The 17379-nt window shown below is 39.5% G+C and overlaps 2 protein-coding genes across 2 annotated transcripts in view; both read left to right on the forward strand.

Annotated features, from left to right (window-relative positions):
- ltv1 (LTV1 ribosome biogenesis factor) overlaps window positions 1–7838 on the forward strand; it is a 14045-nt gene extending 6207 nt beyond the window's left edge. The window contains exons 6-11 of the mRNA XM_015398823.1: window positions 428–485; window positions 1559–1686; window positions 1763–1899; window positions 5268–5320; window positions 5795–5995; window positions 7437–7838. Of these exons, the coding sequence (XP_015254309.1) occupies window positions 428–485; window positions 1559–1686; window positions 1763–1899; window positions 5268–5320; window positions 5795–5995; window positions 7437–7547 (688 nt within the window). The 3' untranslated portion in view covers window positions 7548–7838. The remainder of the gene's footprint in view (window positions 1–427; window positions 486–1558; window positions 1687–1762; window positions 1900–5267; window positions 5321–5794; window positions 5996–7436) is intronic.
- A 3203-nt stretch (window positions 7839–11041) lies between these two features.
- Window positions 11042–13659, forward strand: LOC107100359 (protein LTV1 homolog). Its single transcript, XM_015398815.1, has 3 exons — window positions 11042–11141; window positions 11616–11816; window positions 13258–13659. The coding sequence occupies exons 2-3, from the start codon at window positions 11703–11705 to the stop codon at window positions 13366–13368; spliced, it is 225 nt and encodes a 74-aa protein (XP_015254301.1). The 5' UTR covers window positions 11042–11141; window positions 11616–11702; the 3' UTR covers window positions 13369–13659.
- Window positions 13660–17379: the final 3720 nt, after the last annotated feature.

Below are 17379 nucleotides of genomic sequence, written 5' to 3' on the forward strand. Positions count from 1 at the left end.
CACAGCAGCAGGTTGAGCCAAACATCCTCTAAATGTGCAGGGTCATCTTTGAGCACGCCATTTCACTTTTCTTTCACTAGTTCACCACAGTTCTTCCAGCAGTCCACACTTTCTCTGCTCTCTTTTCTTTCCCATCACCCGGCTTGTCACAGGTTTGCCTGCTGTGTCTAACAGTTGCAGCTGCAGCAACCCAGACTGACAGCTCATTGGCTCATTGGCATCACATGCAGCCTGGTCCTGGAAGGCTTTACCGTATTAACAGGAGAAGCGGCGCAAGTGAAGTCAGACACTGCCGTCGGACAACATGCGATAATTTATAAATGTTTGAAATCAGATTGGGTCCGGATTAGCCAGCAGGTGGATCCGGATTCGGACCGCGGTCAGCTAATCCGTGATCTCTGGCATAGAGTATTTATAACGAGCCCAGAGCCAGTGTCCAGAGGGGCCAGCAATGGGCCCGCCACCACTTCCTCACCGCCTCGCCTGTATCTAGACCCACAGCGTGTAGCACAGACCACGCTTCGGTATTGAGCATAAATCAAAAATGCCTGTGTCAAGCTCACTGCAACACACTGCTGTAAGAGTATAACCAGGAAGCGAGGTAGGAGGGCAAAATAGGTTTAGCGCCATCGCAGCACAGGAGGGAGTATTAGGCCCAGGAGCAAATGGATAAAAATGGACCGGAGGGAAAAAAAAAAACATGAATCAATACTCTTCCGGACGTATCGATGCATCGAATCATCGGCTGTTGGATCAATGCATCGATACAAAACGATTATTATTTACACCCCTAATAATATGCTACAATAACACGCATACATATATAGATGGTCTGTAAGAAAAGTTTAGAATCCAGTTAGTAAATTGTGTTCCAACATTGCTAACCGGATTAACCTGAATTAACTTGGTTCAAATGAGACACCCAAATGAACTTTTCTTCAATTTCCATTTCTTTTTCTTTTAAAGTTCATGAAAACTTTACACTTTGAAGGATCAATATTTAAACAAGTATTTCTTGCTACCAATGAAAATCTCAAATCTATTCAGGAATTGTAGTGATTTAGGATCAGAAGCCATCGTCAAATCGCCCACAACCAAAGCAGGGCGTGAAATCAGTTGTTCATCTGCTGGTTTCCTTTGATTATTACTTTATAAATAATTTATCTCATCGCCTCTCAGTTCTGGGTAAGTTTAAGTGGATCAGATGTTTCAAACAGTCTAAGATTTGGTTCACAGTAAAGAAGCTTAATAATAAAATCTTTAATTTATGAAGTAGATCAATAGGACTTATTATTTATCTTTAGATAATATTGTGCATTAGTGATTTACCTCTAATCAGTGTCACTAACTGGGATTGTTGGTGTGAAAGCTGTGTTTTTTTATGGAGTTTTTAAAGAGTCAGTGAAACAAATATGAAAGTTGGACAACTACTTCCAACTGGGACCTTTTCTTGTATGTTTTCCGATATGGATAACATTGGATGAACTGAATAAACGAGAAGTTTAGATGTTATGTTACTGAGCAATGGTAGTGATGCAGTGATGTTATTGTTTTCCAGTTTTATGAACAGTTTGATGATGATGAGATCGGTGCTTTGGACAACGCTGAGCTGGAGGGGTTCATCGGACCGGACAGCGGCCGCCTGGAGGAAGTCATCAGAGACTACTTTAAAGAAAAACAGAAAGAGTGAGAGACTCTTCTAATCCTTTATTCACAAATTAAAGTGTTTTTCTAACATGTTCTTGTGGTGTTTTTGGATCAGCTCTCTGAGGCCTGAGGATTTGGGTCCCAAAGAACTTCCTGTGGTGAAGGAGGAGGATGAAGATGAGGAGGAAGAAGAGATGGAGACGGTTGCTATCGAGGCTCCTCAGGAGAATTGGGACTGTGAAACCATCATCAGTAAGTCTTTAACTTGAGGTAGATGCTGTTTTTTTTTTTATTATTAAGCAGCAGTTAGCATAGCCTGTGACCTTTATATCACAAATAATTCACAATCTTTTGCTTCTTGGATCTATACAATACAAAAAGTTTTTTTTTCTCTAAATAATTTTATGTTCCCTTGTTTTGATGAGGTGAAAAAATCCAGTAGGCACTGGAATAAGATTTGCTTTTAGATTAAGAAAAAAAAAATATTACCTTAGTTCAAGTGCATAATATAAGAGATAAATACCCCATTGGCAGATAATCTTAATATTTTGCTCAAATTAAAGAGAAAATGCATTTATTTAAACAACTTTTTACTTCCTATTACATCAGTTTTATGAAACTAAAAGGGTCGTGGACGGAAGACGTGCAACCTTCTGACATCAAATGCAATTTATTTGTAATATATTTGACAGTCTCGTCTCTTGTTTAACATCAGACCCAGTGGCACTAGTGAGGTGTCATTGGGTTTGATTGATAAAAAAAAAAGGAATTAAAGGCATCTGGAAACAAAACTATCTATAGATTCATATATTTTTTTTCCTTCTCATATTTAAACTTGTAGTAAAACTTATTTTCACAGCATTACTTGACTTGGAGGTCTATACCTTTTAGCTATTTATATACAGATACTGGAAAACAAACTAAATAGCTAGCCTGGGTGCCATTCCGAACTTAGTCCCGCCCACGTTTGAGTTCGGGAAGTTCGGTCTGGCATTGCTCAATAGTAGCGCGAGTTTGCTAGCCCAATATCTGGTCGGGCCAATAAAATTGTCAGGGCGGGCTTTATACGGTGATGGACAGATGATCAACAGTAACGTAATCAACCGCGTCACCAAAGCGCGCTTGGGTGACAACAACAATGGCTGCCGAGGTGTGAGTAGAAATGTTTTAATAACCTTACCTCTGTAATGATTCTTTGCGTTTTTGTACTGGTTGGAGTTGACGGATTGGGGCAGAACTTCTTCAGAGTCCTGGGCGTCTTGGAAGGAGTAGGCTCCCGGTATCTTTTCTCTGATGCCTCAGATGAAGACGGTTCTTCCGGCTGGTCTCCTTTGTGGTCTGCCCATTTTTTTAACACAAGCATGTCGCGTTCCAACCGTGTTATAACGCTCTTGACAGGACTGACAAAGGCGATGCGATTTATTTGACGTTTTGTAGAGTTGTAATCCTAAACGGTGAACTTGATCGTATGTGCATTCGCCTTTACTGTTTTTCTTAAAAATGAGGTTCGTGTATTGAATGACTCCTTGTATCCTCAGGTTCTTTTTGCAACACCGGCAAAAATCGTTCACGCTCATCTTCTTATTCTAGGCGTGCAACTGCACGCTTTGATTTTTGTTGACAACAACTATGTGTTGCTTAACATACGTCACGCACTCCGTTGCTCTTATTGGTTGTAGGTCTATCCAATTGAGTGCAGAGGCATTTTTTTTCCTGGTTCGTTTGAAACAGGCCGCATAATCACAGCTCTATGGAGCAGCATCAGACTCATATTCTGACTAGAATTGAGTAGGACTACGTCAGGCTACTAAATATCATCCAGATAAGAGAAATGAATGAATTTTCTATGTCTTCCAACTTGAAAACCTACAAACTAGTGATGAAATAAAATCTGTTCAGTGATGTCATTTTCTGACCATGATTTAATGGTTTAGGTTTAATGGAGTCCTCTGGAGTTTAACCTCAGTTTAAATCTAAATGTTTTGTGAACAGAAGAACAAACCAGAGGAATGAATTCAGAAGAGTGCAGCAGGTCAAGTAAGACCAAAATGGAGCCGTTTGCCCTTCATGGGAAATACTGTGTGGCAGAAATCTAAAGCCAATTGTCCACCTTAGCACTTTACCTCACAGTGAAAAATGGTGATGGCTGCTTGCCAGAGTTGATCGGAAATGGATTGGGACTAAAAACTGTGCAGCCCTGGAAGGAAACATGTTGGAGGCTGCAGAAAAACTGGGCCTCGGTTCAGGTTCTGGCAGGACTTTGGCCCTAAACGTACAGCAGAAAACAGCCCTGTTTATGTCCAGATCTAATTCAATATTCAGTCCGAAATACCCAGAAAACAAAACAGATTTCTGCAGTGGAGAGGCGGGTAAAGGAAAATCAAGCCAAAGAGTTTTCAAACGTTCAAAGAAGAAAAGTTTTAATATTTAACTCTGATTAACCACTAGATGTCACTAAATGCTCAAAATGGCCTGTTTGGATCAAACCTCTTAAGCAATCCTACTTTATATTATCTACAGCATTTTCTTCCAACTTAAACTTAAAATATGATGAATTTTCCCAAACCTCTGAAGCATTTCAAGAACATTACAGAGCTAAACTTTTAGTATTTACATTTTCTGCAATTTGTCCTTTTTCTCTTATTTTTAAAGATCCATTACAGTTTTTGTTGAGAAGAAGAGAAAAAAAAAAAAAAAAAAAAAAACCTCGGACTCAGGGTTCTTAAAGGATTTTGTAGGGGTGGGGTATCTATTATAGGAACATTTACATTTGCAAGACAGTAAAAATAATCCAAATACATTTAAAACTTTATAAAATATTTTCTGGTTCTTCAGGTTATTATAAACTGAACTGAAATCAAATCAATTTTATGTTTCCAAATTCAACTTAGACAGTTAACAGAGACTCATAGTGGATGAGTCTGTGTGTGAATTAAATGCAGGGAGAATCTATTTAAGTGCAACAGCTTATATATATATATATAAATATATTTACCTCCCACTTTTTAATTCATCAGTGGAAGCTTTGCACGTGTGGCTCTTCGCCCTCCGACTGCAGAAACAGCCTGCAGTGGTTTGGAGGAGGGAGGGGCTCGGCTGCTCATCGCTGAAGGGGAACTCAACTGCTTTCATGATGTTACCAAGAAAGGAAATAGTCTCTAGATTTGTTTTTTTCCTTTAAAAAAACAACTAAAAGGGGCCTGAAAAAAAAGTCAGTAACTATAGCAACAAAGTAGCTGAGTAGGAACATTGTGTTCACCTGCCTCGATAGCTGATGGCATTCTTCTTAAAGAGGATTTATGTTTAAGCTGCTTCATTCATATTTATGTGCAAATAAGGAGGTAAATGTGTTTAAAAAAACAGTTTCAACTGCCGTTACGCTGATTGAACGTTCGGGGTATTTGCATATTTCCATCTTAGAGTTTGAGCTTAATCAGCAGTTGTGGTGAAATGCCCTGGGGAGGAATCCCACGTCTGTCAAATGGCCGTTACACTCATAGAAAAATGGTGACTTTTTTTAAAGTTACGGTCCGTTTAGCTAAAATACACCCACATTTCACTGTAGCATCCAGTGTGGATGGGTTCTACTTGAGCTAACCATAAATTCCTTTGTTTTTCAGGTACGTACTCCAACCTGTACAACAGACCTAAAATCATTGAAGAACCACCTAAGGTATAAAAAGAAGATTAACACACATAAATCTGAAATAATGGGTCAGATTCCCCATGTGAGAGTGTTTTTGGTCCGTGTAGAAATCCCAGGATGTACAGATTGTTTTGATAGGCTGGACAGTAACAAGAGAAACACTCAGAGATGAGTTCTGCTCTGATTGTTCTATAGTGCAGCGTAGAACACCCGATATCTTGGATCATGAAGCTACTTCTCAAGTTCAGACTAGTTTAAGATCAAGAACATGGAAGATTATGGAGGATACAACTTTAACCTGTAGAGCTGTTCTGCTGCTAATTGCATAAAATTAGATCTAGACCAGAAAGGATTTTCAAACATGTAGCTTAAGATGTTTGATTATAGATTTATATTTAACTAGTTTACTGCTTCAAAACCATTACCAAACTAGGAGTTTTTTTTTAATTATGGTGTTTAATGAGTACATTCTGGTCTCTCTACATCTTTGCATGTCCACAGCCAAAGCCCATCCGCGTGTCCAACAGGACCGGCATCCCTCTAGATGTGCTGCCTTCCAAGGGCCTCACAGCCAAACAAGCGGAGCGCATGACCAGAATCAATGACTCGGATCTGCCGCGTGTTTCGACTCAGCCACGGAGCAGAGAGGAGAGCAAAGAGGAGAAGAAGGCTAGGAAGCAGGCCATCAAGGAAGAACGGAAGGTGAGGAAGCTTCTTGGAGCTCCAGCTGCCGCCATCAGCTGCTCAGTCAGCTTCACTCGTCTGAGATAAATGGTTGAAAACCATTTTGGTGACATCAAAATATTTAGCATCACAAAGCTGGCTTTGTCACCATGGTAACATGTAGATTAGAAATCTAGTCCATGTGAGATCATGTCAAATAGATGCCAGAAGAAGCTGATCAATATTTCCTTCTCTTACTTCAGCAGAAAATTTATTAGATGTCTCAGAATAATCTTCTGTACTTTAAAGAAGAAAGTTCAAACTTTTAAATCCTTTTGTTTCTGTCGAGCAGTTATGGCTCTTAAAGTGGATTCCACTCCACCCCATTTAGCCTTCTTTGTTGTTTGATATCAGAGTTATATATTCTCTTCCAAAACAGATTAACGGATGTGATCAGAGGCAGACAAAACAGATAATATAGAAAACTTTTGGACGAAAAAATATGACTTGGCCCAAGAACAGAATTAAGAGATTTATCAAGCACTTGGAGAGACTGAATTCACCTTTTCTGTTCTCCTTGAGACTCCAGGTACACAACAAAATATATTTAATGTCTAAAAAAAGTGGATTAATCATGAAATTAAGCCAGGCATACACTGCACGATTTTTTTCTTTCAACCTTTGCATGGAGCACAACTCACGATGTTCTCAAACTGTGCGGCCAGACGCTCTGATGTGATCTACCTGCTCACACTGTACGTCTAAAAACCACATCGGACTCAGCTCCGCAGTGAGATGGCGCTACTCGGACTCTTCTATCCAGAAGCCAAAGAAGTAGAAGAGGAATATTAAACAATTTGTCCAAATATGTTGTCGCCTTTTCTTTTAGGGCTTTCAGCACAAAATTGCATAAAGACATGGCTGATCAAACGATCAAAATATTCTCGCACAACTGGAGAAACAGCCCAAGAAGGGCAAAAAAAAACAAACGTACAGTGTATGCCCGGCTTTAAGCTGAAAATAATTATCCTAATGGTCATGTCATTTAAATTGCAGCTCTAGTCCATGTAGAAAGTCAGATGTTTGCTGAGAGAAATCATTTCCTTTTCACAAAGGGGTTTAAAATGGGAGTGTTGCACCAACTGGTAACTCCTGCCTCGTGTCTGAGTAGTATTCATTTACACTTTCCTTCTTCGTCTTCCTGCTTTTTCATTTTTTCACCATTTCCAAACTATAGTTGGTAACCTTAGTCTCACTAACAGGCACACCTGCTTCTTAATTCAAGGATGAAACAAAAGCAACACACGTGACTGATCTCATCTGTTTTTATCTATAGTCTCCACCCTAAGGCGTTTTTAAAGGGGTAGAATTTGCTGAAGGCATTTCTGGTTTCTATGGGCAGAGACACGCCCGGGCAGCGACAAAAGTGTGACGTTTGAATGTTTCAACTGCTCCAGTTACATTCCTCTGTTTTCTTTAGGAAAGGAGAGTGGAGAAGAAAGCTAACAAGACGGCGTTTAAGGAGGAGAAGGCCCGACAGGAGAAGCAAATGTTGAACTTGAGGACAAACATCCAGGGCCTGAAGCTTTAATGGCGGACCGAAGGAGCTCAACAGGTTCTTCACTCACTCCAGCGAAACGGGACTCCTCGCATAAAAAAGGACTGCATTGACCAATGGAGAACCGGATGGTTTCAGGAAGTTCTACTGGAGCTTCAGAGACTTTGGACTAAATAAACCAGGTTCCACAGGGTGACAAAGGGTTAAATCTGTCTCAGAAGCGGGATTCCTGTTGGAAGATTAATGAAATCATGTCGAACTGAACAACCACTCAGTATCTTGGATATTTTAATAAAAACGTATAGAAATTAGTTCGCTGTCGTGCTCTGTTTCTCTGCCAGAGATAACGATAACCTGCCGTTAGAGCGGCTTCTGGCAGAGCTACATGTTGACATTCCTCCTCCTCATGCAAACTAAGAGCAGAACAAAAGTTTTAAACATACAGATATTACGTCCAAAACAAAGAAAATTTTCATCAGAAACTGGCATCTTCGGTCAGTTCGAGTAACTTTACAATACATTTCACTTTTACACACTTACACAGCTGTATGTATATATAAAAAAACCCACCTCACAATAATAAAAAGGTAAAATCTATTGAGACTCTCCTGTTGCCTTTAGAACCAGTTTTACAGGTCGCATGCTTTCCGTCCGTCTTGGGTACGACTTTACAAAAACAAGCCAATTACCTTTGGAACAGCATGTGGGTGGAAAATCCCAGGGATGAAGCGATAAAACAATAAAAACTTCCATTGTTAAACTTTAATTCACTGAATAAATCTGGAATTAAAAGAGTGCAAATAACCAAAACCTTTCACGTAAAACATTGTAAACCTGTGCAGCCTTGATTTAACATTTGAAAAGAGGCGCCAGCAGAGGGGCTCCACCAGTAAACATGGAGGGGGAAGGATAACTAGCTGGTTATCAACCCAATAAGTCCAAATACTGATGTTTCTCTTGTGCCTGAGGTACAGATCAGCTTGCTGTTAAAACACCAGTTAAAAAGCAGGTTCCTCTACTTCGTGGAGTAGCCAGTGACCAAGTCTCCATCTCCCATATCCATCATCACTAAGTGGGGGCGGTCATAAGGTGATGGTTCCGCGTCGGGGGTACCTATAGAAACGCACTCAGTCTTCACAGAGTCAGCATCTGTTGCAGACATCAAACCCTCTTCTTCCTGGTGTGGGCTGTTCAGATAATCTTTCAAGGATCCTGTGGCACTAGCATGGTGAGTACAGTCAGAGCCGTTCCCCTGGAGGTGCTCAGAGCAGTCATCACCGTCGGATTTGATTGAGGATCTGTCGCAAGGCTCAAAGGTTGAGACTGGACTGATCTTTGGGTCTTTGGGTGTTTGAAAGAACTGCTGATTCTCGAATACATCAATCTGTGTTGGAAAAAAGCAAAGTCAGCTGGAAGAAAAACCACAAGATAAAACCTTTATTCCCCAGGCGATGCGTTTACCGTATGCTTGAAGAAGGGGACCGGCGTTTCCATGGTCCACGCCTTCACTCTACAGATGAACACTACTGCAACGATGGCCACCACGATAAAAATAGACCCCAGTACGGCGGCGAACACTACTGCTCCATCCACGTCATATGATCCATGCACGTCATATGATCTACCCACTTTAGTCACTGCTGGGTCTACCAAAACAAAAAAAAAACTCAGTCAGGATTTAAATAGGTCCTGTCTGGTACTACAATTACAAATTTCTACACCAAAAGATCACTCAGGTTGATCATATTACGGCGCCATGCTGGCTCGCTTGATCCATTTGTTAGTAAACACAAACACTGTATATATTCACTATAACAAGATTAACATTACATATGTGTGCAATAAGCAAACCAGAAGGTAATTAAAGCAAGTCAGCATTCTCCAACAGAGGTAAGAAAACAAAGTAAAAGTCGAAGATCAAATGTAAAGAAAACCCCAGAAAATGTCTAAAGTGTTTGTGTGTGTATACAGCTATGCCTTTGCTCTGACAGCTGTATTTGATCAACAGGCTGAAACTGGTTCTTAACTTAGATACTAGAAAATGTTGATATGCAAGTTGAGCTGCACATCAACCATCACCTTCAACCAACTTCATAAAAACAATAATCACAAAAGGTAAGGGTGTTTACACCGGGTTTGGAAGCCTTAGTGATGAAAAGTGTGAAAACCACAATTTTAAAACTACTTTAAACAAAAACAAGGTGTTCCCTTATACATTTTTTTTTTCATTTCAGATATGGCACTGATGACAGATTCTCAGTCATCCAGGTCATTGTCGTAAAAAAAAAAAAGAAAATTAAAAACAATCCACTCAATCGAAAAAGCTTCCTGGATGGGAAGTGAAACGTCTTCAAACTTGGAAATAGAGTCCAGTGGATTGTTTTTAATTGGTCGATGTCGATATTGACCCCATAAAATATGATTATGAATCATACCAGCTTTTATTGCTTATTTTAGAAAAGGCTTAATCAAGTAATATTACTAAAACAGAAACTAAAATCATAAAATTAACTGCTGAGTTACAGAAACTTAACAGAAGCAGAGCGTTTCTATTGGCATGAAAATCTTAGATGTTTTAGATGCAGGGAGATAAAATCAGAAATTAGGGTTGTCAAAAGTATCGAAACTCAAAAAAGTATCGATACTGAAATGTTGTATCCGGATACANCAGGGTTCTTAAAGGATTTTGTAGGGGTGGGGTATCTATTATAGGAACATTTACATTTGCAAGACAGTAAAAATAATCCAAATACATTTAAAACTTTATAAAATATTTTCTGGTTCTTCAGGTTATTATAAACTGAACTGAAATCAAATCAATTTTATGTTTCCAAATTCAACTTAGACAGTTAACAGAGACTCATAGTGGATGAGTCTGTGTGTGAATTAAATGCAGGGAGAATCTATTTAAGTGCAACAGCTTATATATATATATATAAATATATTTACCTCCCACTTTTTAATTCATCAGTGGAAGCTTTGCACGTGTGGCTCTTCGCCCTCCGACTGCAGAAACAGCCTGCAGTGGTTTGGAGGAGGGAGGGGCTCGGCTGCTCATCGCTGAAGGGGAACTCAACTGCTTTCATGATGTTACCAAGAAAGGAAATAGTCTCTAGATTTGTTTTTTTCCTTTAAAAAAACAACTAAAAGGGGCCTGAAAAAAAAGTCAGTAACTATAGCAACAAAGTAGCTGAGTAGGAACATTGTGTTCACCTGCCTCGATAGCTGATGGCATTCTTCTTAAAGAGGATTTATGTTTAAGCTGCTTCATTCATATTTATGTGCAAATAAGGAGGTAAATGTGTTTAAAAAAACAGTTTCAACTGCCGTTACGCTGATTGAACGTTCGGGGTATTTGCATATTTCCATCTTAGAGTTTGAGCTTAATCAGCAGTTGTGGTGAAATGCCCTGGGGAGGAATCCCACGTCTGTCAAATGGCCGTTACACTCATAGAAAAATGGTGACTTTTTTTAAAGTTACGGTCCGTTTAGCTAAAATACACCCACATTTCACTGTAGCATCCAGTGTGGATGGGTTCTACTTGAGCTAACCATAAATTCCTTTGTTTTTCAGGTACGTACTCCAACCTGTACAACAGACCTAAAATCATTGAAGAACCACCTAAGGTATAAAAAGAAGATTAACACACATAAATCTGAAATAATGGGTCAGATTCCCCATGTGAGAGTGTTTTTGGTCCGTGTAGAAATCCCAGGATGTACAGATTGTTTTGATAGGCTGGACAGTAACAAGAGAAACACTCAGAGATGAGTTCTGCTCTGATTGTTCTATAGTGCAGCGTAGAACACCCGATATCTTGGATCATGAAGCTACTTCTCAAGTTCAGACTAGTTTAAGATCAAGAACATGGAAGATTATGGAGGATACAACTTTAACCTGTAGAGCTGTTCTGCTGCTAATTGCATAAAATTAGATCTAGACCAGAAAGGATTTTCAAACATGTAGCTTAAGATGTTTGATTATAGATTTATATTTAACTAGTTTACTGCTTCAAAACCATTACCAAACTAGGAGTTTTTTTTTAATTATGGTGTTTAATGAGTACATTCTGGTCTCTCTACATCTTTGCATGTCCACAGCCAAAGCCCATCCGCGTGTCCAACAGGACCGGCATCCCTCTAGATGTGCTGCCTTCCAAGGGCCTCACAGCCAAACAAGCGGAGCGCATGACCAGAATCAATGACTCGGATCTGCCGCGTGTTTCGACTCAGCCACGGAGCAGAGAGGAGAGCAAAGAGGAGAAGAAGGCTAGGAAGCAGGCCATCAAGGAAGAACGGAAGGTGAGGAAGCTTCTTGGAGCTCCAGCTGCCGCCATCAGCTGCTCAGTCAGCTTCACTCGTCTGAGATAAATGGTTGAAAACCATTTTGGTGACATCAAAATATTTAGCATCACAAAGCTGGCTTTGCCACCATGGTAACATGTAGATTAGAAATCTAGTCCATGTGAGATCATGTCAAATAGATGCCAGGAGAAGCTGATCAATATTTCCTTCTCTTACTTCAGCAGAAAATTTCTTGGATGTCTCAGAATAATCTTCTGTATTTTAAAGGGGAAAGTTCATACTTTTAAATCCTTTTGTTTCTGTCGAGCAGTTATGGCTCTTAAAGTGGATTCCACTCCACACCATTTAGTCTTCTTTGTTGTTTGATATCAGAGTTATATATTCTCTTCCAAAACAGATTAACGGATGTGATCAGAGGCAGACAAAACAGATAATATAGAAAACTTTTGGATGAAAAAATACGACTTGGCCCAGGAACAAAATTAAGAGATTTATCAAGCACTTGGAGAGACTGAATTCACCTTTTCTGTTCTCCTTGAGACTCCAGGTACACAACAAAATATATTTAATGTCTAAAAAAAGTGGATTAATCATTAAATTAAGCCAGGCATACACTGCACGATTTTTTTCTTTCAACCTTTGCATGGAGCACAACTCACGATGTTCTCAAACTGTGCGGCCAGACGCTCTGATGTGATCTACCTGCTCACACTGTACGTCTAAAAACCACATCGGACTCAGCTCCGCAGTGAGATGGCGCTACTCGGACTCTTCTATCCAGAAGCCAAAGAAGTAGAAGAGGAATATTAAACAATTTGTCCAAATATGTTGTCGCCTTTTCTTTTAGGGCTTTCAGCACAAAATTGCATAAAGACATGGCTGATCAAACGATCAAAATATTCTCGCACAACTGGAGAAACAGCCCAAGAAGGGCAAAAAAAAACAAACGTACAGTGTATGCCCGGCTTTAAGCTGAAAATAATTATCCTAATGGTCATGTCATTTAAATTGCAGCTCTAGTCCATGTAGAAAGTCAGATGTTTGCTGAGAGAAATCATTTCCTTTTCACAAAGGGGTTTAAAATGGGAGTGTTGCACCAACTGGTAACTCCTGCCTCGTGTCTGAGTAGTATTCATTTACACTTTCCTTCTTCGTCTTCCTGCTTTTTCATTTTTTCACCATTTCCAAACTATAGTTGGTAACCTTAGTCTCACTAACAGGCACACCTGCTTCTTAATTCAAGGATGAAACAAAAGCAACACACGTGACTGATCTCATCTGTTTTTATCTATAGTCTCCACCCTAAGGCGTTTTTAAAGGGGTAGAATTTGCTGAAGGCATTTCTGGTTTCTATGGGCAGAGACACGCCCGGGCAGCGACAAAAGTGTGACGTTTGAATGTTTCAACTGCTCCAGTTACATTCCTCTGTTTTCTTTAGGAAAGGAGAGTGGAGAAGAAAGCTAACAAGACGGCGTTTAAGGAGGAGAAGGCCCGACAGGAGAAGCAAATGTTGAACTTGAGGACAAACATCCAGGGCCTGAAGCTTTAATGGCGGACCGAAGGAGCTCAACAGGTTCTTCACTCACTCCAGCGAAACGGGACTCCTCGCATAAAAAAGGACTGCATTGACCAATGGAGAACCGGATGGTTTCAGGAAGTTCTACTGGAGCTTCAGAGACTTTGGACTAAATAAACCAGGTTCCACAGGGTGACAAAGGGTTAAATCTGTCTCAGAAGCGGGATTCCTGTTGGAAGATTAATGAAATCATGTCGAACTGAACAACCACTCAGTATCTTGGATATTTTAATAAAAACGTATAGAAATTAGTTCGCTGTCGTGCTCTGTTTCTCTGCCAGAGATAACGATAACCTGCCGTTAGAGCGGCTTCTGGCAGAGCTACATGTTGACATTCCTCCTCCTCATGCAAACTAAGAGCAGAACAAAAGTTTTAAACATACAGATATTACGTCCAAAACAAAGAAAATTTTCATCAGAAACTGGCATCTTCGGTCAGTTCGAGTAACTTTACAATACATTTCACTTTTACACACTTACACAGCTGTATGTATATATAAAAAAACCCACCTCACAATAATAAAAAGGTAAAATCTATTGAGACTCTCCTGTTGCCTTTAGAACCAGTTTTACAGGTCGCATGCTTTCCGTCCGTCTTGGGTACGACTTTACAAAAACAAGCCAATTACCTTTGGAACAGCATGTGGGTGGAAAATCCCAGGGATGAAGCGATAAAACAATAAAAACTTCCATTGTTAAACTTTAATTCACTGAATAAATCTGGAATTAAAAGAGTGCAAATAACCAAAACCTTTCACGTAAAACATTGTAAACCTGTGCAGCCTTGATTTAACATTTGAAAAGAGGCGCCAGCAGAGGGGCTCCACCAGTAAACATGGAGGGGGAAGGATAACTAGCTGGTTATCAACCCAATAAGTCCAAATACTGATGTTTCTCTTGTGCCTGAGGTACAGATCAGCTTGCTGTTAAAACACCAGTTAAAAAGCAGGTTCCTCTACTTCGTGGAGTAGCCAGTGACCAAGTCTCCATCTCCCATATCCATCATCACTAAGTGGGGGCGGTCATAAGGTGATGGTTCCGCGTCGGGGGTACCTATAGAAACGCACTCAGTCTTCACAGAGTCAGCATCTGTTGCAGACATCAAACCCTCTTCTTCCTGGTGTGGGCTGTTCAGATAATCTTTCAAGGATCCTGTGGCACTAGCATGGTGAGTACAGTCAGAGCCGTTCCCCTGGAGGTGCTCAGAGCAGTCATCACCGTCGGATTTGATTGAGGATCTGTCGCAAGGCTCAAAGGTTGAGACTGGACTGATCTTTGGGTCTTTGGGTGTTTGAAAGAACTGCTGATTCTCGAATACATCAATCTGTGTTGGAAAAAAGCAAAGTCAGCTGGAAGAAAAACCACAAGATAAAACCTTTATTCCCCAGGCGATGCGTTTACCGTATGCTTGAAGAAGGGGACCGGCGTTTCCATGGTCCACGCCTTCACTCTACAGATGAACACTACTGCAACGATGGCCACCACGATAAAAATAGACCCCAGTACGGCGGCGAACACTACTGCTCCATCCACGTCATATGATCCATGCACGTCATATGATCTACCCACTTTAGTCACTGCTGGGTCTACCAAAACAAAAAAAAAACTCAGTCAGGATTTAAATAGGTCCTGTCTGGTACTACAATTACAAATTTCTACACCAAAAGATCACTCAGGTTGATCATATTACGGCGCCATGCTGGCTCGCTTGATCCATTTGTTAGTAAACACAAACACTGTATATATTCACTATAACAAGATTAACATTACATATGTGTGCAATAAGCAAACCAGAAGGTAATTAAAGCAAGTCAGCATTCTCCAACAGAGGTAAGAAAACAAAGTAAAAGTCGAAGATCAAATGTAAAGAAAACCCCAGAAAATGTCTAAAGTGTTTGTGTGTGTATACAGCTATGCCTTTGCTCTGACAGCTGTATTTGATCAACAGGCTGAAACTGGTTCTTAACTTAGATACTAGAAAATGTTGATATGCAAGTTGAGCTGCACATCAACCATCACCTTCAACCAACTTCATAAAAACAATAATCACAAAAGGTAAGGGTGTTTACACCGGGTTTGGAAGCCTTAGTGATGAAAAGTGTGAAAACCACAATTTTAAAACTACTTTAAACAAAAACAAGGTGTTCCCTTATACATTTTTTTCATTTTAGATATGGCACTGATGACAGATTCTCAGTCATCCAGTTCATAGTCGTAAAAAAAAAAGAAAATTAAAAACAATCCACTCAATCGAAAAAGCTTCTTGGATGGGAAGTGAAACGTCTTCAAACTTGGAAACAAAGTCCAGTGGATTGTTTTTAAATTTATTCTTTTTTGGATACTGATGTTCCAGCTTTGAGAATTGGCCGATGCTGATATCAGCATGAATCATGCCAGCTTTTATTGCTTATTTTACTCTGCAGAATGCTAGAAAAGGCTTGATCAAGTAATATTACTAAAACAGGAACTAAAATCATAAAATGAACCGCTGAGTTACAGAAACTTAACAGAAGCAGAGCGTTTCTATTAGCATGAAAATCTTAGATGTTTTAGATGCAGGGAGATAAAATCAGAAATTTGTTTTTTTTGACTAATATTGGATCAATATTGATATCAGGTCATCCCTAATAAAATCAGCATTATGCTTAAGAGGAATACAAAAAGAACAAAGGCTTTGCTGTAGAGTCAATGATAATGAAAGCTAATTTGTTCAGTCACCACATGTTCATCCAGGAGAAGCACGTCCTGTAAAGTCAATGGCTGGATGCAGTTTTCTTGGAGAGAAAACTTCTAACCAAACTGACTGTATGATTGGATTTTCACATAGATTAATTAAATCAATCAAAAATAAATGGACTTTAGAAATCCCACCAGTACAGTGCCAAAATTTAAATATTTATTCTTTTTTTTTTCATCTTATCTGACACTTTGATTTCTAAGAGCTACAACCCCAGTAAAATTATTTATGGCTATTACTTGTATGTTAATTTTTTTTTATTTTTATACCTGATTATTGCCAAGTTTTTAGAATAAAGAAATCCCCTAAATGGAACCTTTCTGACGACATGAAGTAGGCTAACAGATCTCAGTAACCAGCCCTGATTTGAATAATTGAAGACAGAGTCAATTTTTGTGACATCATGTAAATAAAAGTATTTGGCATGGCCAAAATCTAGAATTACATTTGATTGAGATTCTAGACTTTGGTCATGATTGGGCTAAAAGTTTCTTCTGGTTAAAATTAGAGGTCATCACTAAATGATTAAGCTTTTTGGCTTCAACCAATGAATTCATCAACTGAAAAATGCTTTTAAGATGTACTGTTTGATTTTAAAATGTATTTAATCATCTGAGACATTTGTGTCAACAAAAGCCTAAGAACGAAGCACTGTTGATTTGTTTCTTTTAAACGTTTAGATACTAAAATCTCTCTTAGGACGACTTGTGTTCCAAGGCAACACCCCCACCCCACCCTTTTTTATTATCATTTGTTACTTACAGTGACAGCTTTTGTTCGTCCGGAATTCAACTTGTTCAGTACCAAGATCACCGAATATCAGAAGTCCATTTACGGTGATGCAGCTCTTGTTGGGGATTTTCCTACTCTTGCAGTTGATGTCCTTCCCTCTGCATGATTCATCGAACTGAAATCATAGAATCATTACAACCATTACTTTCTACTGGAAATTGTATTTTACTCTATAAGCAGCTCAGTCCAGTCGGTTGAAACATTGGGATAAAAGTCAGGGAACTGAATCAATTAACACTCAGAGACTTCAGGACGTTCTGTTTTTTTCTCTCCACTATTGAACACGGCTGCATAACATAGCAGACATCCAGGAAAACTGCCATCAAACATGGAGCTTTAAAACACTAAATGCTGCCTTCTGCACATGGGCTTCATGTAGAGTTTGATTTCATTTTCCAGCAGGACCAGTTACAGACCCACACCTCCAAAAAGTACCAGTATCGGCTTTAATAACT

Source organism: Cyprinodon variegatus, unplaced genomic scaffold (genome assembly GCF_000732505.1).
Source record: "Cyprinodon variegatus isolate N-32 unplaced genomic scaffold, C_variegatus-1.0 Scaffold964, whole genome shotgun sequence".
NCBI classification, from domain to species: domain Eukaryota; kingdom Metazoa; phylum Chordata; class Actinopteri; order Cyprinodontiformes; family Cyprinodontidae; genus Cyprinodon; species Cyprinodon variegatus.